Source organism: Artemia sp. Qi Xiang Cuo, chromosome 3, assembly GCF_049724085.1.
Source record: "Artemia sp. Qi Xiang Cuo chromosome 3, ASM4972408v1, whole genome shotgun sequence".
Taxonomy (NCBI): Eukaryota; Metazoa; Arthropoda; class Branchiopoda; order Anostraca; family Artemiidae; genus Artemia; species Artemia sp. Qi Xiang Cuo.
The window spans coordinates 72,548,102-72,571,910 of record NC_142796.1 but is presented as its reverse complement, the minus strand read 5'-3'; the positions used below and the strand labels follow the sequence as shown (position 1 = coordinate 72,571,910).

Genomic DNA, 23,809 nt, shown 5'->3' with positions numbered 1-23,809 from the left:
AAGGGCATCAGCCGTTTCTATTTTTATTCGAATGGCCCCTTTTCGAAGTTCCTATGACAACTCCTTCGATACAAAGTGCCCTGCTCTAAACAACAACAACAACAACAAAATAATACATTATACCCACATCGATCTTTACTATAAAAATGTCAAGCCTTCCAATCAATTTCGACTATTAAAAAGAGAACTAGGCCTTTCAATTTCGAATCCAATGAGCCCTTTTTGAGTTTCTACGACAACACTTTCCATAAAAACCTTATTTGCCCCCAGGGCATAAATTACAACCCTTACCCTAAGGGCTGTTAGGATGGTTGTCATCCTCTAAGACCTAATTTCCAGAACTTTCAACTACGTTAAACAAAATTGCTATCTGAAAATTTTGATTGGATGTGTCTGGGAAAAAGGTGGGCGTGAGAGGGGCGTTAATCGCTTTCCAATCACTTTCAACTATTAAAAAAGGCACTAGCCCTTTCAATTTCCAATCAAATGAGCCCTTTTGAAGTCTCTACGACAGTGCTTTCAATAAAAACCTTAAATGGCCCGAAGGCTGAACTTACAACCCATGCCCTGAGGGCTGGGGAGAGGTTGTCATCCTCAAAGACCTAATTTCCAAAACTTTCTGCAACGTTGTACAACATGGCTATCTGAAAATTTTTATTTGATGTGTTTGGGGGAATGGTGGGCGTGAGAGGGGGTTAGTTACATTCCAATCACTTTCAACAATTAAAACGGGCACTAGCCCCCTCAATTTCCAACTGAATGAGCCCCTTTTGAAGTTTCTACGACAACTCTATCTATAAAAACCTTATATGACCCCAGGGCATAACTTACAACCTTTGCCTTGAGGGCTGTGGGGGGGGGGGTTGTCATCCTCAAAGGCCTAATTTCCCGAACTGTTAACTACGTTGAACAAAATGGCTATCTTAAAATTTTAATTGCATGTGTTTGGGGAGAGGGGGTTAGTTGCTTCCAATCACTTTCGACTACTTAGGGAATAACTTATAACCTTTGCCCTGATTGTGGAGGGAGTGTTTTAATCAAAGGTATAGTTCCTGAACTTTAAACTGCTTGGAACAATATGGTTATCTCAAAATTTTGATTGGATGTTTTTGGGGAAATGGTGGGCGTGGAAGGGGTGTTAGTTGCCTTCCAATCTCTTTTGAACATGAAACAGGGTGCTAACCATGTCAATTTCCAATCAAATGAGCCATTTTTGAAGTTTCTATGACAAAGCGGTCTATAAGGACCTTTGATGGCCCAAGGAAATAATTTACGCCCCTGGCTTCGGGGGCTGTGGTGAGATTGTCATCCTCAAAGACCTAATTTTCAGAACTTTAAACTACGTTGAACAAAATGGCTATCTTAAAATTTTGATTGAATGTGTTTGGGGAAAAAGTGGGCGTGAGAGGGGGTTATTTGCCCTCCAATCACTTTCGACTTTTAAAAAGGGCACTAGTCCTTTGAATTTCCAATCCAATGAGACTTTTTGAAGTTTCTACGACAACGCTTTCTTTAAAAACCTTATATACCCCCAGGGTATAACTTACAACCCCCAGGATATATACCCCCAGGGTATAACTTAAAAAGGGCACCAGCCCTCTCAATTTCCAATTGAAGGAGCTGCTTTTGAAGTTTCTACGACAACTCTATCTATAAAGACCTTATATGCCCCCAGGGCATATCTTACAACCATTGCCCTGGGGGATCTGGGGGTTTGTGGTCCACAAATACATAATTTGCAGAACTATAAACTACGTTGAACAAAATAGATATCTCAAAATTTTGATTGGATGTTTTTGGGGAAATAGTGGGCGGGAGAAGGGGGGTTGTTGCCCTTCAATCACTTTTGACTATTAAAAGAACACTAGCCCTTTCAATTTCCAATCGAATGAGCCCCTTTTCAAGTTTCTACGACAAAAATTTCAATAAAAACTTATATTCCTCCAGGGCATAACTTATAACCCTTGCTCTGAAGACTTGCCCTGTGAGGGGAGTGTCCTGCTCAAAGGTATAATTTCCTGAACTTTAACTTGCGCGGAAAAAAGGCAATCTCTAAAATTTTGATTGGATGAGCTTGGGGAAATGGTGGGCGTGGAAGGGGTGTTAGTTGCCTTCTAATCACTTTTGACCATTAAAAAGGACACTAGTCATTTCAATTTCCAATCAAATGAGCCCTTTTTGAAGTTTCTACGACAACGCATTCTGTAATAAACTTATATGCCCCCACGGTATAACTTACAATCCTGGCCCTGAGGGCTGTGAGGGAGGGGAGGGGGGTTGTCATCCTCAAAGGCCTAATTTCCAGAACTATCAACTACGTTGAACAAAATGGCTATCTTAAAATTTTAATTGCATGTGTTTGGAGAGAGAGGGGTTAGTTGCTTCAAATCACTTTTAACTTTTAAAAAGGGCACTAGCTCTTTGAATTTCCAATCGAATGAACCTTTTTTGAAGTTTCTACGACAACGCTTTCTATAAAAACCTTATATAACCCCAGGGCATAACTTACAACCCTTACCCTTAGGGCTGTGGGGAGTGTCCTTCTCAAAAATATAATTTGTATCTGGAAAGCAACTACGCTGAACAAAATGGCTGTCAATCTCCGAATTTTGATTGGATGTGTTTCTGGAAATGGCTGGCGTGGAAGGGGTGTTAGTTGCCTTCCATTCACTTTCGACTATTAAAAAGGGCACAAGCCACTCCGATTTCCAATTGAAGTAGCCCTTTTCGAAGTTTCTACGACAACTTCTTCGATACGAAGTGCCCTGGTCTAAAGGAAAAAAAATAATACATTGTGCCAACATCGTTCTTATATGCCCCCAGGGCATAACTTAAAACACTTGCCCTGAGGGTCGTAGGGAGTGACCTCAAAAACATATTTTCTTTCTGGAAATCAACTAAGCTGAACAAAATGGCTATCTAAAAAAAACGCGTTCTATAAAAACCTTATGTGCCCCCAGGTCAAAACTTACAACCCTTGCCATGAGGGCTGTGTTGTCATCCTCAGAGACCTAATTTACAGAACTGAAAACTACGTTGAATAAAATGGCTATCTCAAAATTTTGATTGGATGTGTTTGGGCAAAAGGTGGGCGTGAGAGGGGGTTAGTTGCCCTCCAAGCACTTTCGACTGTTAAAAAATGGCACTAGCCCTTTGAATTTCCAATCGAATGAGACTTTTTTGAAGTTTGTACGAAAACGCCTTCTATAAAAACCTTATATGCCCCCAGGGCATAACTTACAACCCTTGCCCTGAAGGCTGTGGGGAAGTGTCCTCCTCAAAAACAAAATTTCTATCTGGAAATCAACTACGCTGAACAGAATGGCTATCTCAAAATTTGGATTGGATGTGTTTTGGGAAATGATGGGCGTGGGTGGGGTGTTGCCTTCTAATCACTTCCGACTATTAAAAATGGCACTAGAACTCTCAATTTCCAATGGAATGAGCCCCTTTTGAAGTTTCTGCGACGACCCATTCCATATGAAGTGCCCTGCTCTAAGTGGAAAAATAATAAATAGTACATAGTGCCAACATCGTTCTTATATCCCCTCAGGGCATAACTTAAAACCCTTGCCCCGAGGGTTGTGGGGGAGTGTCCTCCTCAAAAACATATTTTCTATCTGGAAATCAACTACGCTGTACAAAATGGTTATCTCAAAATTTTGATTGGATGTGTTTGAGGGAATGATGGGCGTGGGGGTGGGCTAGTTGCCCTCCAATCACTTTCGACTATTAAAAGGGCACTAGCCACTCTAATTTTAAATCGAACGAGCCATATCTGAACTTTTTACGGCAACTCCTTTGTTGAGAAGTGCCCGGGTATGGAGGAAAAAAAAACATTGGGGTCACTTCGTCCTTTACTTAGGCAGTGCTATCGCGCTGGATATGATAAATTCTCAGACTAAGAATTCAATGTGAATTCTAAGAAGGAGATATCCCCCTCTCATTGCGGAAGCATTTTTAGTATGATACAAAAGATCCCGTTCATAGATTGTTTGTGGATAAATGAAATGGATAGGGCGTTCCTCTTGAGCGATATTTTTTCAATGTATTCCACCTTTCAGTTGCAAAAATCAGTTGCAAATTAGAACCTGAAAAAAAAATTCTTAGGAATTTCAGAGCCCTTAAATAAATAGCTTTTAGGCGGGTGCAACTTTCTCAGGGACAATTTTCATTTTGAGAATTGTTTAGCTAAAATTCAAAATTTAGAAAACGTGGGAATAAAAAGACGAAAGCTCTCCTCATATTTAGGGCCTGAATATTTTTGTTTCAAATTAAATATTAAAAACATGCAGAAATATAATTAGAAAACAAGGTTCTTCAAATTAAAATAAAGAAGGAACATTTATAAAACAGAATATTTATGTTCATTTTAAATTTTAACGTCAGTATTTACTTAAATTTTTAAATACTGGTATTTCTGCCCTTTAATAAGGGATAAGATTGGCTACAGGTTTGGCCATAAAGTAACTCGTTATTCGTGGCTTGAATGATAGTTAACATATTTTGATGAGCTTCTCGTATTTCAAGAATTAGATATAAATTATTCAACACCACTTTGATGTTTACTGAAAATTTGTCCATTTAAATCCTTGAACAAAATTTATACCCACAAAAAGCTTTAAAACCTTATTTTTACCTTTCCTTCAAATTTTTGAAATGAGAAATACAATCTTCAGTTTAAACATACCTAGTTATATTACGAAGCACATAAGAAGTTTAATATCGATAGAAAGGAGTTTTACATAAAATATTTACTAGGTGATTTAAGTTTGGGAATGGATACAGAGATTGTTCAGTTTTTCTGCAAATTTCATGCTTATATGCTCTTTATGAAAACTAATTAAGTATGTATATTACCATGGCAAAATATTTTTTTTATTCCATATTGGATATATAAACGAAATAGATTGTCATATTTTTGCTTAGGTTTTTAAAAGGTTTTGGGCGCGATAGTATCATGTTCATATCTTCAATACATCCCTGGATATTTTCCTAGTTATGTTGTAATCTTGCTGAGAAGAAAACTTGATAATGAGTTCTCAGTAACCTGTAACACCCCAACAAACGCTCAAATTAATTCTTAATGAGAGAAACTTTGTAGCAACAAGAGGAAAATTGAACGAGACTCGGAAACTGGGATGGGAGAGAACATTGGAAATATTTTATAAAATAATAGAACTGTGTTCGTCAGAAATTTAAACATATTCCCGAATCAAAATCAAGATGAGTATGTCACCCCAAAGTATTCTATCAAGAGAAAAATTTAAGAGGGGGGTAAATTCTCCTTGTTAGAAAGACAAATAGTCTCTTGTGGAAACCTCAAAGGATAAAGTATTATCCTTTGGTCGCAATCATTATCAAATACAAACGCAATACTTTTTACCGTTGAAGGAAGAGGAGCGATATTTTATTAAGACAAAAATTAAAAACACAAGAGATAGATTAATTACATAGAAAATACTAGAAAGTACATAGAAATTATAACAATAATTTCTTAAACTATACCTCTTTCCATTTATAGCTGAAAATTAGAACACATAGATTTATGAATAGTGAGTAGAATTCTTCGTCAAGAAAGTGACAAAATATACTATAAATACCCAAATGTTTTGGATTCACGTCTGGTAGACTTCATCAGCGGAAAAAAAGTAAAAAACAAAACTAAACATCAAAGAGATGAAAAAAAAAGAAAAAGCACACTAGAGAACAACGGTCTCTAGAGCAAACTTTCTTCGTACATATAACAGTTTTTGTTTGTTTATATTATTTTCCTGCATATTTTAGCTGTTTATTCAAGTATTTTTCCTGTTGCTTAAGGACCAAATACAAAGTTTGTTTAAATACAAAGATAAAATATGTCCGAATATTTATTAGTGTTTCTTACCGTTTGCTTTATAATATTACCTCTTATTTATAAATCCACATATTTTTCTTTTATTGACAACCCTAAGAATCTTAAGAACCCTTATAGGATTAGCTTCAAAAACTCCTCTCCAGCGTTGCCAACGCGGTACAATTGTATCTTTTTTGGTACAATCTAGAGGTCCTGGCACAGTACAGTACATTTGGAAATATTTTGGTACAATCAGATTTCCCAGTATATTTAGGTTTTACTTGCTCCTTTTTGACTTGATTATCTTTTCCAAGTTTTAAATTATTGAAAATTATCTTATTATTATGGCAAATTTTCAATCTATTGAACCGATGGTACAAATTACTTTCTTGCGGTACAATTTTTATCGGAAAACTGGTACAGTTTATTTCAAAGCGTTGGCAACACTGCTCCTCTCGCTGCTCATAGGCCTGGTAACGGCAAGAGAAAACTTAGGAAGACGGGACAATAGAAGAAAAAATAGGAAAAAAAAAGTGAATTGCGGATAGCAGTCATTTATTTTTCTTGTCATGGAGGACTAACGAGCTGAGCTTTCGGCAATAATATTTGATTTTTTTTTCTTGTTTTAACTAATTAACTGACTTGTGATTCTCATTGGTTTGTTATTGTCTCAGAATTTTCTTTTATTGTCGAGCTGAGGACAAAAGAGCTGAGGTTTTGGCTATAATATTTGATTTTTTTTTTCTTGTTTTAACTAAGTAACTGAATTGTACTTCTCATTGGTTTGTTATTATCTCACAATTTTCTTTTATTGTCGAGCATTGTCAGTGTAGACTATATATATATATATATATATGTATATATATATATATATATATATATATATATATATATATATATATATATATATATATATATATATATATATATATATATATATATATATATATATATATGCACGTGATCACCAGTTTTTTCTTTTTAGATATTTATAAACTGAATAAAAAAAAAACCTGAGCATGAAAATAAATATGGTTTTAATTCTGATTTGACTGATAGTGCTCTTTTATTATCGATAGTTAAACAGTTAAGAATAATTCATCAAGTGTATAAAAAGCACCATCTGGTCTTGTTTGATCACATCAAGGATAACAAATAGCTTTGAAAATTAGTTTGGATTGTTTCTGAGATGGAATCTTTCCAGATTGCATGTATTTCCCCAACTAAGTACAATCTCTCCGAAACTGTGAACACCCTACGATATGCAGCGCGAGCAAAACGGATCAAAAACAGCCCAGTCATTGTTATGGTAAGTAAAAAACTGTGAACTCAATTTTAAAAGCGTGATTCAGGGTGTCATCCAAAAACAGCAATCGGTCAATAGTTTTTTTTTTTTTTTTTTTTTAGAGAAGGCTAATCTTGTAGGAATTATAAGATTATAAATTGGTACTAAAAAGGCCACTAAAAAAATTAAATGAATGTGCATTTTAAGTTTAATTTAAATATGCTGATATTTATTCCTTAAAATCTTAATTAATTTTTCGTGTCTGAAAGCTATAAAAGTTAAAACATTCAATAGAATTTTTTCAATAAAGTAAAATTATATTCTGGCTTTTAGAAAGCATTGGGGTTTTGAACCCTACTCAAATTAATTTCTGCTCGTTTTGAGTTTGACTCTGTTATTTATTTTAATTTCTGTTTGTTTTGGGTTTTATTATGTATTGATACTGATTTGTGGCAGTTGTATGTTTGGTGATTATTTGATTCTATTTTTGTTGATTTTTGCTTTAATGGAGTTCTTTACTTTTTTTGAAAAGCTTATTTTGTGGACAAAGTTTTTTTTTAATTAATTTCTGTTCGTTTCAGGGTCTTTTTCAGGGAAAAAGAAAATGATTGTTTGAATCTTTCCGGATTTCCTTTAAGAATTATTAGTTCAGCCTGCAATTTATAAGCTTGAGAAACTTTTTCAGCCATTTTTGACAACATAAACTCTTTTGAAAATCATGACACAAATAGTAGTGTTTAATTTAGTCATCCTGTAGTTGACCCTATAAATAAAAGTTAATACCATTCCCACGAGAGTATATCTATGTTCTTTTGCGGGTTGGAAACTCTTGAGCCCTTTCAAGTAGCTAAAATTTTGAGACCAGAAGACGCAATAGAGGTAGCCCTGAGAGTTCGACCTTAAAACTCTCACTTGTTCCTTGCGTATTGCTGGGGTATTTTTTCGGCAACCAGCATACAAACATTGTGTTTTGATTTAATTTTAAAGCAACATTTAGTTTTTAACTAAGCAAATTAGATACCTGTGGGGGGGGGTTGACCTACCCAATAATCCTAGAGATATAGTTACTAGACAATTCGGCTATGCTGAACAAAATGGTTGTCTTAGAATTTTGATTGGAAATTTCTGGAAAATTATGAGCTAAAGAGGAGGGCTGATTGCCCTCCATCCACTATAACTTTTCATTTTCAATCAAATTAGCTCCTTTTAAATATCAATGATATTAGGCTACTAGCTATGACAGAAACCGCAGCCTATGCTCTTATATGCTCTTTTAATACCTGCATGCAGGTATTTGTTTAATTAAGGTTTTTTGTTTAATTGAAATTTCTCCTAAATGATCCCTAAAGTTAAAACTTAATGCCATTAGTATCGTTAGTTACGGTAATCATAGAAGCAGCATTGAATGAATATACACATTGTCTTCTGGCTATATCAAAATCCACAACCTATGAAGGTATGAAGGTGAAATTTTCAGAGAATATTTCTGTTGTATGGATGACAACCTGCCATCCGTATGCAGGTTGTCAAAAATGCAAATCAGCAATATCCTAGGAACAGTTTTGTGTGTGAAATTAAAACTTAAAACGCTTGTAGTGGGGGATGTTGAAATAACCAAAAGACAGTATTTGCATCATAATACTAATAATACTTCTATTCCTACAACTACTGCTACTATTACTATTACTACTACTACTACTACTGTTACTAAAGCTAAGACTACTACTATTACCTGTACCCCTACTGCTACTACTATATTTACCGGTGTTACTGCACTACTGCTACGACTAATAAACCTAAGGGGATTAAGGCGAAAATTTTCGGTGATATTGTAGCTGTATTGAAATAAATCGAAACGCATTATCCCCATATAGGTTGTCAAGAGGACGTATCAGCAGTGCTTCAGGCTGAGTATATAGTATTAAGTTAAAAATTTCATCGTTTGTTGAAGGGGATGTTGAAAAAAGGTGCTATCTGCATACTGCTACTAATGCTACTACTACTACTACTACTACAACTATTGCTATGCATAATTACTGAACCTTTCAACAACGCTGAAAAAATTGATGTCTCAAAACTTTGTTTGGATTTGTTTTATGGGAAATGACGGGCGTGGGGGGGGGGTTCTCTCAAATCACTTTGACTCTTAAAAAGTCTCTATAAATTCCAATTTAAAATTAAATGAGAGCCATATAAACTTAATACGACCACCCATTCCATATAAACTTTATATGCCCCCAGGTCAGAGCTTAAAGCTCTTGCCCCAGGGCTCAGGGGGATTGTGCCAATGCTGGAAGCATTGCTATATGTTCTTTGGACTATTTTAAACAAAATTGCCATCGCACAATTTCAATCAAATGCATTTGGTGAAAAGATAGATAGTTGGGTGGGGGTTGGGGTGCAACTTGACCTCCATCACAATTTAATCTGAAAAGGGAACTAGAACTTTTAAATTCAACCAAATGAGCCACCTCTAAAGCCTATACAACCATCCCTTCCATAAGAACCTTAAATGCCCCAAGGGCATAACTTACAGCCCTCGCCCTTAGGCTCTGGTGGTTTGTATCAACCTCAAAAGCCTTGTTATATGATATTTGGACTATTTTGAATAAAAGAACTGTCTTAAAATACATATTGTATACATCGCAGGAAATTACGACATGTTTGTGTGTCTCTGCGTGTATAGGGGGGGCTGTTGTAAGTAGTGCGCTATATTGCTACACTAAACTAGATGGTATAAACCCCTTCTTTTATCAAACGCATCTGATTGAAGTTATGAGATAGGAATTTTTTCTAAACGTTTCAAAGAACATATAAAAATGTCTCTAGGGATGACACCACCGCCCAGCGCCCTGGGGATAGGGTTGTAAGTTATTTTATGAGGGCATATAAGCAGTAGCGGATCCAGGATTTTAGGCAAGGGGGGTGGCTCGTTGCGAAAAATTCCCATTCGAAACTTACTGATATTGAAATTTGCATCCCTCTGCTTCTATCCGTCATTTAGCTGTTGGTTCTGTAAAGCTATCCACAAAAATACATTCACAGAAACACTATCAATATTATATAACAAATTATCGCCTCATATTTCCACTATTAGCAAATCTATCAATAACACCTTCTAAACTTATGACAATGTCACGGTGAACATGAAGAAGGGTAAGTCCGACGTGTCTTTCCTCCGTTATTTTGTTTCTTATCCACGTTTTCAATCTTCTTAAGGTAAAAAAATTTCGTTCAACGGATGCCACACTGATAGGTAGGGTAATGAGAATCTGCAAGAGCGCTGAAATATTCGGGAAAATATCAGCATCGCAGTTCTGTCTCTGTAAAGTTTCTCCTAGTGTTTCAGGTATTCTACCTGTGCCTGCATTGCTTTCTCTCAGATGAAGCCACCGAGTTTTCTATATTGTCGCTTCTCCGGCCAGGGCAGATTCACAAACCGATTGGGAGGGGAAACCCATTACTGACCAGTATCGCTCTGACAAGTCATGAATCAAATTAGCGATTTTTTGTTTGTTCTTTTCTGTACGATTTGTTGGCAAGAAAATACTGAGCTTAAAAGTGTCCAGCATTTCAAAGAAAAAACGGCTTTTTAAGTCCGAAATGATTGTGTCCAACAGGGAAATAAAAACTGACCGTCTATAATATTCCTCGTGTGAACTGACTGGTACATTAATCTGATTCGTTTGCTTTTTCGCTATCCTTGGGACTGTTATTTAAAGTGTCCAGCGTTTCAACGGAAAAACGGCTTTCTAAGTCCGAAATGATTGTGTCCAACCTAGCTCGGTTGCCACTTTAGTTACATCGTCAAATGTGTTTTTAAACTCGCTGTCACTCTCCCGACGCTTGACTTGCAGCTAGGTAAGAAGGTCCTTAACATGGCTTGCTGTAGACGCGAGGTCTAAGCTCTTCTTCCAAAATAGCTAAATGAGTAGTAACATCATTCCAGATGTGGTATTAAAAAAGAAAATAGTTGCTATCATGTAGGAGGACATACAGTAATCAATACTGGTTATAGTTTTTCTCCAGTTGAGCATTCTGCCTAGCTACTGACGATTTGAAGAGCTCCCACGTTCTTAGGAAACTCTAACATAACTTATAGTGAGAAATTGTGGTTATTTGTCCAGTGCATTTCAGATATGCCAGTTAGCTGTGCTTTCATTACTCTGGTTAAAACATAATTGAGCTTTGCAGAAGCACCGAAAAAAGCAACTATTTCTTTTATTACTCCGATGGAGTTTCTAACACTCTGGACAGAAGAAGTTTTTGACATGGAAAGATTTAGAGCATGGTTGAAACATGGGCAACGCAGGGCAATCTTTACTACCTTTTCAACTTGTTTTATAGCACCACAATGTTCTGAAACTATCAAAGCAATTCATTAGTTCCTATGCCCACACAATTTTCTAAGTCTAGCCCAAGAGATCGAAGAAAATCCAACACAACATTTCCATGCGTTTCCCCTTTAATGGTCGGTTCGAAGTTTCCAACGCTTTCTGAGCAACATGTTTCGTGAAGGTCTAAGAAATCTATGAAGTCTTCACGTGTTTTGCCATTGTATTTGTATTAAAGGTCAATACTTAGTTGTGACTTATCTGATATATCCGCTGTTTCATCAACAGCAGCACTATGGAATTTGGCAGAATGGACTCGTGTCAGGATTTCTTTAAGAATCTCTTTGGCACAACTTTCAATTAATTCATTCTGTGTTGTTTTGCTTATATAAGTAGCATTTGCACCTGAGCTTTCCAAATGTTGTTTTAAAGTGATATCGCCACTATTTACACGGTCCCTTAAAAGTTATCGAAAGTTTCCTTCGTTTGTCAATGGGTCCTTTTCTGCCAATAATTCTCCATCATCTCTATGGCCACGAAGAGCAATGTTCTGTCGACCCAAGAAAACAATTGATTCAACAATTGGCTTCAATCTCGCTCTGTTTTCCTGCACTTGTTGGCTACGTTGTTCGTTTACAAGGCTTAAATGTTGGTTTCAGGGTTGTCATATTTTAGAAGGAAATGTTTGTCTGCGTCAACTGAATCGTGATGAATCTGATGATTTTCAAGAGAAACCGAGTCACTGTCTTTTCCAGTTAGCGCAAAATTCACGGTGGGCTTCTTCATCATCCTTTGTAATTAGTTGGAACCTTTACCCCTTTAAACACCAAACAAAACATATTATTTACAGATATAAGCACCTCAGTTTATTCGAAAATACTTGCCCATGAAATTCTTCCATGCAAGTACGATTTAAAAATCTCTTTTCGTCCCTGTCCCGCTTCTTGTGAAATGAATAGGGGAAGCTGTAGTTAGACGTCGAAATCCACGGGTTCTGAAGCAATTGATATCGCGTACGATCATCCAGTTTTTCAAGTCTATCGATATAGCTTCCGATATCATTTTCGTAGAAAGTGCTTATATTTTCGATGTTTGTGTTAGGCTTTGGGCTACACTCTTCAATTGTTGCTAAAGAATCATACACTATCTCACCATTAGTCAAAGCGCTGGAATCACTATTAACACTGTAACTCTCATTATTTCTATCTTAAGTTACGGCGTCCACTCGCCTAGCTTTAGCTTCCGAACCAAAAAAGTTTTCGAGAGTTATCTGCTTTCGCTTCGACATCATAACTGGTTAATATTATCCAAAAATTGTATACTTTTCAAACCCTTCTAGAATCGCGACTAACCCTAAGGCGTATGTGTTATCGGAGTCATTTCAAGATTTTTGCTTAGTTATTGAATAAGAAACAGGTTTTGACGCGCACACTTTTTGAAGCTTCAACGATTTACGAGATGACAAGCTTCAAAATGCCTTGTAAGTTCGGGTGGCACCAAACACTCTTGACAATTCCCTAAAGACTTAAGGCAGACAGACCAAGTGTCGTCCGATCCTTTGCAAAGATGCGTTGATCCAGGCGCTGATATCACAATCAAGTCACAGAAAATCTAATGATAGAACTTTTTGCCCAAGCAAGAGGGGGGGGGCGTTCGCCCCCCCCCTGGATCCGCTACTGCATATAAGGTTTTTATAGAATGGGCGGTCGTATAAACATCTGGGACTTGTTTGATTTAAAACTGGAAGTTATAGTGCCCTTTTTAAGATTCAAAGTGATTTGAGAGCAAACAGTCCCCCCTCCACGCTCAGCATTTGCCTTAACACCTCCAATCAAAATATGAAGATAATAATTTAATTTAGTTTAGTTGAAGGTTTCGGAAATTATGTCAGTGAGGAGGACAACCCCCCCCCTTAAAGCTCTCAGGGAAGGGGTTGTAATTCACGCCCATGAGTTCTTATAAAAAAGGGTGGTCGTTATGCTTTGGAGGGGAGTCATTGGATTGGTAATCATAAATTCTAGTGCCCTTTTTAAGAGTCAAAGTAATCAGAGCGCAGCTACAACAGTAGTGCGCTATATTGCTAGGTTTTTTGTTTACATAGTCTTTTCAAGGAAGAAGAAAGTAATACTTTAAATCTTTTCGTGTTCTTAAGACTTAAGACTTAAGGGCACTAGGCCTTTCGATTTGCAATTGAATGAGCCCTTTTTGATTTTCTACGACAACGCTTTCTATAAACACCTTATATGCCTCAGGATATAAATTACAACCCTTACCCTAAGGGCTGTGTGAGTGGTTGTCATTCTCTGGGACATAATTTCCAGAACTTTCAACTACGTTAAACAAAATGGCTATCTCAAAATTTTGATTGGATGTGTTTTGGAAAATGATTAGTCGCTCTCCCATCACTTTCAACTATAAAAAAGGCACTAGCCCTTTCAATTTCCAATCAACTGAGCCCTTTTGAAGTTTCTAAGACAACACATTCAATAAAAACCTTATATGCCCCAGGGCATAACTTACAACCCTTGCCCTGAGGGCTAGGGGGGTGTCATCCTCAAAGACCTAATTTCCAGAACTTTAAACTACGTTGAACACAATTGCAATCTGAAAATTTTCATTGCATGTGTTTAGGGGAATGGTGCGCCTGAGAGGGTGTTTAATTACCCTCCAATCACTTTCGACTATTAAAAAGGGCAATAGCCCTCTCAATTCCCAATTGATTGAGCCTGTTTTGAAGTTTTTACGACAACTCTATCTATAAGAACCTTATATGCCTCCAGGGGATAACTTACAACCTTTGCCCTGGGGGCTCTGGGGAGTTTGTCTTCCTTAAATACATAGGTTCCAGAACTTTCAACTACGTTGAACAAAATAGCTATCTCTAACCTTTGATTGAATGGGTTTGGGGAAATGGTGGGCCTGGGAGGGTGGTCAATTACTCTCCACTCACTTTCGACTATTAAAAAGGGCAATTTCAATTTCAAAACAAATGAGCTCTTTTTGAAATTTCTACAACAACTTTCTATATAAACCTTATATGCCCCCAGGGCATAACTTACAACCCTTGCACTGAGGGCTCTGAGGGGTTATCATCCTAAAATACCTAATTTCCAAAACTTTCGACTACGTTGAACAAACGGATATCTCAAAATTTTGATTGAATGTGTTTGGGGAAATGGTGGGCGGGAGAGGGGGGTTAGTTGTCCTCAAATCACTTTCGACTATTAAAAAGGGCACTAACCCTTTGAGTTTCAAATTGAAAGACCTCTTTTTCAAGTTTCTACGACAAAGATTTCAATTATAAGAGCATAACTTATAACCCTTGCCCTGAAGACTGTGGTATAATTTCCTGAGGTATAATTTCCTGAACTTTAAACTGCGTGAAACAAAATGGCTATCTAAAAATTTTGATTGGATGTGGTTGGGGAAAAGGTGGGCATGAGAGGGGGGTTAGTTGCCCTCAAATCACTTTCAACTATTAAAAGGGAACTAGCCCTTGGAATTTCCAATCGAATGAGCCCTTTTTGAAGTTTCTACGACAACTATTTCTATAAAAACCTTATATGCCCCCAGGGCATAACGTACAACCCTTGCCCTGAGGGCTCTGGGGGAGTTCCCACCTCAAAAACATAATTTCTAGCTGGAAATCAACTACGCTGAACAAAATGCCTATCTAAAAATTTTGATTGGATGTGTTTGGGGATCACTTTCGACTATTAAAAAGGGCACAAGCCCCTCGAATTTCCAATCGAATGAGCCCTTTTGAAGTTTCAAAGATTTCAATAAATACTTATATGCCCCCGGGGCATAACTTATAACCCTTGCGCTGAAGACTGGGGGGGGGGGTTCCAGCTCAAATGTATAATTTCCTGAACTTTAAACTGCGTGGAACAAAATGGCTATCTCAAAATTTTGATTGGCTATGTTTGGGGAAAAGGTGGGCTTGGAAGGGGTGTTAGTTGCCTTCCAATTACTTTCGACTATTAAAAAGGGCACTAGCCATTTCAATTTCCAATCGAATAAGCCCTTTTTGAAGTTTCCACGACAACGTGTTCTATAAGAACATTATATTTCCCCAGGGCACAACTTACAACCCTTGCCCTAAGGGCTGTTGGGGGGGGGTCTCATCCTCAAAGACCTAATTTTCAGAGCTTAAAAATACGTTGAATGAACATGGCTATCTCAAAATTTTGGTTTGAATGATGGGCGTGGGGGGGCTATTTGCCCTCTAATCACTTTCAACTATTAAAAAGGGCGTTAGCCCTTTGAATTTTCAATCGAATGAGCTTTTTTCTAAGTTTTTACGACAAAGACTTCTATAAAAACCTTATATGCCCCAGGGTATAACTTACAACCCTTGCCCTGTAGGGTTTTGGGGAGTGTCCTCCTCAAAAACATAATTTATATCTGGGAATCAACTAGGCTGAACAAAATAGCTATCTCAAAATTTTGATTGGATGTGTTTCGGGAAATATTGAGCGTGGAAGGGGTATTAGTTGCCTTCCAATCCTTTTCAACTATTAAAATGGGCATAAGCCACTCCAATTTCCAATGGAATGAGCACTTTTTAAGCTTTCTACAACAAATACTTCGATACGAAGTGCCCTGCTCTAAAAGGAAAAAATAATAAATGATATATTCTGCCAACATCGTTCTTATATGCCCTCAGGGAAAAACTTAAAACCCTTACCCCGAGTCTTGTGGGGGAGTGTCCTTCTCAAAAGCATATTTTCTATCTGGAAATCAACTACGCTGAACAAAATGGCTGTCTCAAAATTTTCATTGGATGTGTATGGGGGAATGATGGGCGTGGGAGAGGCTAGTTGCCCTCCAATCACTTTCGACTATTAAAAAGGGCACTAGCCGTTGGAATTTCTAATCGAATGAGCCTTTTTTGAAGTTTCTTCGACAACGCCTTCTATAAGAAACTTATATGCCCCCAGGGCATAAGTTAAGTTAAAAAACCCTTGCCCTGAGGGTTAAGGGGGATTGTCTTCCTCAAAAACATATTTTTTATCTGAAAATCAACTACGCTGAACAAAATGGCTATCTTAAAATTTCGATTGGATGAGTTTGGGGGAATGATGGACTTAGGGGGGGGGGCAGTTATCCTCCAATATCCTCCAATCATCCTCCAATGACTATTAAAAGGGCACTAGCCCTTTGAATTTCCAATCGAATGAGCCTTTTTTGAAGTTTCTACGACAATACCTTCTATAAAGACTTATATTCCCCCAGGGCATAACCTAAAATCTTTGCCCCGAGGGTTTTGGGGGAGTGTCCTCCTAAAAAACATATTTTCTATCTGGAAATCAACTACTCTGAACAAAATGGATATCTTGAAATTTTGATTGGGTATGTTTGAGGGAATCATGGGCGTGGGGGGGGGGCTTCTTGACCTCCAATCACTTTTGACTATTAAAAAGAGCACTAGCCACTCCAATTTCTAATCGGATGAGCCCTTTTCGAAGTTTCTACGACAACTCCTTCGATACGAAGTATGCCCTCAGGGCAAAACTTAAAACCCTTGCCCTGAGGGTTGTGGGGAAGTGTCCTTCTCAAAAACATATTTTCAATCTGAAAATCAACTACGCTGAACAAAATGGCTATCTTAAAATTTTGATTAGATGAGTTTGGGGGAATGATGGGCGTGGGGGGGCTAGTTATCCTCCAATCACTTTCGACAACTGAAAAGGGCAGTTGCCCTTTGAATTTCCAATCGAATGAGCCTTTTTTGAAGTTTCTACGACAATACCTTCTATATAAACCATATATGCCTCCAGGGCATGACTTAAAACCCTTTCCCAGAGGGTTTTGGGGGAGTGTCCTCCTCAAAAACATATTTTCTATATGGAAATAAACTACGATGAACAAAATTGCTATATTGAAATTTTGAGTGGATATGTTTGATTGGATATACGAAGTGCCCGGATATGGAGAAAAAAATAATAATACATTGTGGCAACATCGTTCTTTGCTTAAGCAGCACTATTGCGCTGCCAATGATTACGTCGTAAAAATGCCATATTTTCGAAGCATCTCTACTCCTAAAACACTCGGAAATGGCAGCTTCTCACCTATAAATTTTCGGACCATAATTTATGAGTTTCATTTGCTAAACTGTAGCAGTTTTATCCTTGAACAATAAGTCTATAGCCTGTACCTGTAGTAACGCTGAATTAGGACCCTATTTGCTACTATTATGCATAAAATTCTACTGTTTCTACCAACGTTTCTACGGTCCAGTTAGATTTTTTTATTTATTATCTTTTATTTTATTCTTTTAATTCGCGGTACAAATACTTTATTATTTAGTGTTATACGGCATTACTGCATTGCATTTATTACTAACACTAAGAAAACTACTAATTATATACTTACTTCAACTTTATAACTACTAGATACTATATTTTTTTTATTTTACAATTCTTGGTTGAACCTTTTTTCCATTTTTTCTATTGTACCCAAATCTTTGGGGGGGGGGACACAAATCTATTTGTAATAGCCAAAGTTCAAGCAAAGCTGCTTGAAATTTTGGTAATTGGAGTGCCGCTAAAAGTGAAGTCTATTTGCTTACCTCTTCTGATAAGGACATTTTATTTTAATCTGCAATCTAATTTAGTCTACTCGACCCAGTTTTTCCGCAATTGCCACCAGCTGTGGTAAAGTAGTTTTAAGGTTGTAGGCTGAAGTTGTGGTAGAGGCCTTATTTACTCCCTTTATAGGGGAAATAACTATGGCCCTAAGGTAAATAAACTTTGGTAGTGTGCCTTTGGCTAGGACCTGACTAACGGGGCGTACCAGCAGGGAGTATTCGAGGGAACTTAAATAAGATTGTAGAGAGGTTGGATATAACACAATACTTTTATTCAGCTAACACACAACGATACAGGGTCTGATAATTTATAAGCCACAGAGACTGGTTGTCCCAGGGAGTCAACAATTATACGAATACTATGGTAAGATACAATACAATAAGATACTTGAATACTTACAATAATCCAACAGTATTCCAAGGTATTTCTAAAACCAACGGACCAGAGGTCTGTCCGGCATAAACGTAGTCTAACGCTCCCCGTTCCCATAAAATGTATCATTTATACATTTCAGCAACCACATCTTATCGGGGCTCACTGACGCATATAGCTAGGAAGTTCTGATTTCTCAATTTCCCATTAAGCCTACACATACCAGGATATGTTCCTTATCTTAATAAAAAGTGGTATATCGAAACTTTTGTTTGTGTCTTTGTGTTTTTACTAAAACCCAATTTTGACTTAATTAGAAAATGTCACCACAAAAAAATCTAAATATATTGACCCATTTTTCTCTCTTAAATTGTTTAAATGGAAAAGCAGCGTTGTCTAAGAAATTATTTAAATTACGCTCAATACAAGCCCAAAACTGACAGAAACTAAGAAGAGTAAGCCTCCCCCCCCCTATCTTCTAAAGAACAGAGCTTAATGTTGCAATCGACTAAAACAAAATATATTTTGAATGTTTTCTCCTGTTTAACTTTGATATAGTGGAAATAGTTAATAACTGTTAAATTTTGATACAAAGTAGAGACGAGCTTGAAGTCTTAGAAATTACAACACACAATAGGTTTGGTAGTATATTTTAGGGCAAATAAATACAGCATTAACTTATATACACGTTACATATTAAAATTAACAGTACTGACTGTAAAATAGACGTATTTCCTCTTTTAACTAGCGCTCCTTCAGCCAGTCCTCCTTTAGCTAGCGTTTCATCGTTGCTTTTTCTTTTTTAATAATTTTTTTTTGTCAAACGATTCTAGAGTTTTAAGGGATCAGCAATTACGACCTTTAATCGACTGCAAGGAAACAAAACCAAAGTGCTACCCTTTCAAACAATGATTTTGTCGGCAAAGCTGATCAAAGGTCGCTGCAACACTTCACGTTACCTAAATAAAATAAATCTAGTTTACCTTTATTTTGGTTACTTTTAGGACTGGACCGAAGTAACTCTTTAGGTATTGGGTTTTGATGTATGATTTGTAAGGAATAGCCTTGTAGGTTGTTACAATATTTTGTTTGCTCTGGTTTCGAGTTTCTTTTGTATTTTTCGGTTTTTATCTCTAGTTCCGTTTTGTCATTTGAAATGCACATTTTGTTTAATGTATCTTAGTTTCCAATTCCACTCTTCTTTTTCCTTTGAGCTGAGAACGGGTTTTGATTATGCTGGTGAAATGTCCATGCCAAATTTTTCCTCTTCGGATTCATCTTGCCTTAGATCCATTGTCACTGTTCTTCATATTATTCTTCTTTGGAATTTTAACACGGTTTATTGAGCACTTAAATTCCCCCCCCCCCCAAAAAAAAACACTAAGATTAAAAATCCTCCTAAAGAACTTTCAATTCTTGGCTGAACATTTTAATTACCCATACTTTCTTCTTTGGTTTCAAGACGAAATAGTTAATATTGAAGATAAGCATTCTTGGACAATGGGCTAGAAAGGTCACAGAAAAAAACTCTAATGTGAGATATGATAGATATATAGGAAACTTTCAACCTTATTCAAGGAATACTTAAAACTATGGGTTTATATAAGAGCCCCGCTCTTTTTGCTCAACTTTATAGTGATATGCATTTATCATTGCAATCAATGTGCAGCCACTTGCCTTTTAAACTATATAAATTGAAATATTTACATATAGTTTAAAACAAATTTATTTCAATAAGGTCTTCCAGTCCTTAGATATTGTTAAAAGTACTCTCTATTTTATTCAAACGATCATTTTTCTAGAGCGACCGTTTTTTAAGCAATGGGAATAAAAGCTAAAAATTTAGTGCAAAGAGCAAGGTGTTTTGCAGTGGATATGCCCCTCATATTTTGGATGATTTCTGTTCGTTTTATGTTTTAATATCATTATTTACTTTCATTTAATTTTCTTAATTTCTGCTTGTTTTATTATCTAAATGTAACGAGATCTACAGCCCACCCAAACTCAGCCCTTTAAAACTAAGTTATTCAAATTTGTGTAGTAAGGTGCAATAAGGTGTTTGGGGTGTAGTAAGACGCGTAACAGAAACATGCTTCAGTTTTTTTTTCTGATATACATGACTAACCTCAATGCTCAATTACTTTTGTCAGCTTGCCAGTGATGGAAATAAGATAGAATAGTGGATAGTATAACTAATGAATAAAGTATTTATTTATAATGGATATTTTATGTAATTTGGGTTATAAAGTTACACTGCTTAACACATCACTGTGAACAATCCATTATATATATCAAAATTCAGTTATATTGAGCAAAAAGTAAGGAAAATCTATTTTTAGTCGGAATCGGAACCGAGTTAACTACCTTCAACAACTTCATACTTGTTTTTTCGCTGGTAGCTGAAGCGTTGACTCTTTATATGAGCAGCCGTATTTTTTTTTATTTCACATAATGTTTTTGTTTTAAGCTTATTGTGTCTGTCTTTATTATTTTAATGCAATTATTACCTTTCTACAGCAACGTTGGAGAAAGAAAGAGAAACGCAAATGTTTCTGCCGATTTTAGATATACGCATAGCTCGGTTCCGGTTGCGTTTTCCTCCCAAAAACAGCAACCGACAGTACAATACTACATCCATATTTTCAACATTTTCAACATATATGAGAGTTTCTTCCTTCACTCTTGGTAGATTTTGTTTTTAACCTACGATAGAGTCTCATACTTACAAACAAACGGTTGGAGTGAACCAAGCTGATAAAGGGTTACCATTTTTGAATATTTTTGGACATCATAAAATTAAACCGAGTTTGGACCCCTTTTTTCTTAACTTCTAAATCAGATAAGTTGTTTTTGCTATTGGATTATGGTTTCTATCCAGGATGGACAAGCATTTAAACATAACAGTCTTCCACTTCGACATTCTAGTGATCAAAATGTCCTAAACCGTATGTTTTTTCCATTTATTTTTATTCACCAAAAGCCTAAGAAATCCGAAAGACTTGTGCAAACCTTGTGCAAATCCCTACACTAAAATGACTAAAATACCTCAAAATTCAATTTTAGAGGTGGGAGTCCCTAAGTTGTGAAACTGAATTCCAACAAGATCGCTAATCTAACTAAGTTCATTTCTAAAGAGATATGATTACAAAAAATTTGTCGGTAGTAAGTTACGAACTTCGAACGTCCCTGGTGGATCCGTTTCCTCTCTCACCAAAGATCACAAGGATTTGGTGACCGCCTAAATCCATGTTTCCGAACCAAATTTAAAAATTTGAAGAGTTTTAAATCTCAAGCAAATCTGAATTGTACTTCGCCTTCTCCAATGGATTTGTAATAAAAGATTGATTAAACATTACCACCTCACAGAATTAAATAGTCCAGTAGAAAAACAAATGAAGATTCAAAACTCAAAAGTTCATATCCACAAGTAGCATCATTTACTACTACAGTAACCAGGTAATTTGTTTTATTACTTGCATAACTTACTTATATCTAACGTTGTTTGTGATGTTTATAGAATGTGATGTTTGTAATGTACATGTAATATGTGCAATGTATGCTAGTGTAATGCAGGTTATGTTTATTTAATGTAAGTAAGGTTTGTTTGCATGTATGAAATCGTTTATTTGTCCACTTCTCTGTTCTGTCGGGTTTTGTCTAAGGATTCTTCTTTAGTTTTCCAGTTACTCTTTTTTGCTGTTCTCATTTACTTTGTCAGTGTTTCGTTAAATTGAGGGGTTCTTAAAAAATTTACTGATTTAATTCTTCAATCCTGTGATAAGAACAAAAAACCTTTTGGAGACAAGGAATCTGACTTTTCGAGCAAAATTAAAGCAAATCACATTTTTCACGTTTACATCGATCTTTAAATACTTATAAAACACTTAAGTATTATTTAAAAGAACTACTTCTTCAATGTGAACTTTAACCGTAGTACTTCTTCAATGTCTGCCGCAACGAAAAGATTTTAAGCCCTTCGAAATTGTTAAAATCTTACATCTCATGAGGAATTTTCGTACTTAAAAAAATCGTCAAACATATATGCAATAGTTTATCGAGGAGTATCCAAATCTTGTCTGCAATTTCCATCCAAAAATGTTTATTAATATGATCCAAAAATTGATTTTCTTGTCGTGAGTCAACTTTCTAATGTCACAACTAAAAAGGAGTAAAGAGAAACTTCAATTTTCCTTAGCAACAAGAAACTTAAAATTTTCCAGGCAGATGTGGTGCTTTTCCTCTACTTGAGTCCCAAACTCAGAAAACAAAAAACCCCACAGAATCAATAATAGAAATAGCTTGAAAGCTAATAGTGCAAATACATCAAAAGTAGGATAATGCTCATTTTTATCTCTTTAATTTTTTCTATCTATTATTCTAAGAAATGTCTTTGACTATAGGGTCAGGGAACAGTAGAATATCCAAAACACTCTTAGATTTTCATCTAAATAAAATCGGAAACTGCGTGTTGCGTACTTGCTTGAACGAAGCTTTCCGCTTGAAAGATAAAGCACATGTTGAAAAAACGGAGCCTTGGGGACATAACTTCAGATTGCCTTTCTAAAATAGACTATAGAACTCAACTTCAAATCACATAGGATTGGCTCCAGTTTAATTGCAACCAGAAACGATCCTTTTTGGCCCAATGCATGGACTTATACGCAGCTTCCCTAATGCAATATCGTACTAATCAGCCCGACGAGAGGTTAAGAGAATTTCTGGAAAATTAAGTTTTTTCGTAAAAACTCTAAAAACCACACAGATATGCTGCCATTCCTCTACTTGAGTCCCAAACTCAGAAACCATAAACCCCACAGAATCAAACAGTTCGTGGTAACGAACTGTAAGTAAGGAGTGACCCGGTTCAATAGTAACCAAAACTCTAAAAAAGCGGAAATTTTGATACCAATAGATACATGAAACGAATCGGATTTTCATGCTTATTTCAAATATTTAGAGTTCATCAAGTTTAGTCTTACCCATCAAAATTTACGAGCCTGAAAAAATGTGCCTTATTTTCGAAAATAGGGAAAAACTAAAGGCCGTATTCTGGGGGGGGGGCTACCCGGTTTGTACCCCCCCCCCCCGAAATTTCTTACCGAGTCGAAAATTAGTCTAAAAAATACCTGTGAAGACAAAACCACGGGATGTTAGACAAAGTCCACGGGGAAAAATCGGGTAACCCCCCCCCCCCCGAACAAAAATCCTGGATCCGCTCTTGAAGAAACTCCACCTAAAAATGATAGAATCTTAATGACAATCACACCGTCAGATTCAGCGTATCAGAGAACCTTACTGTAGAGGTTTCAAGCTCCTATCTGCAAAAATGTTGAATTTTGTATTTTTTTTTTTTTTTGCCAGAAGAAAGATCATGGATGCGTGTTTA

At 36.4% G+C, this 23,809-nt stretch overlaps 1 protein-coding gene across 1 annotated transcript in view; it reads left to right on the top strand.

The window, feature by feature from the left end:
• Positions 1-23,809, top strand: part of LOC148954502 (kinesin-like protein KIF17) — a 186,284-nt gene that overhangs the window by 126,693 nt on the left and 35,782 nt on the right. Inside the window, exon 11 of the mRNA XM_089086301.1 lies at positions 7,041-7,145. Coding sequence (XP_088942427.1) covers positions 7,041-7,145 — 105 coding nt within the window. The remainder of the gene's footprint in view (positions 1-7,040; positions 7,146-23,809) is intronic.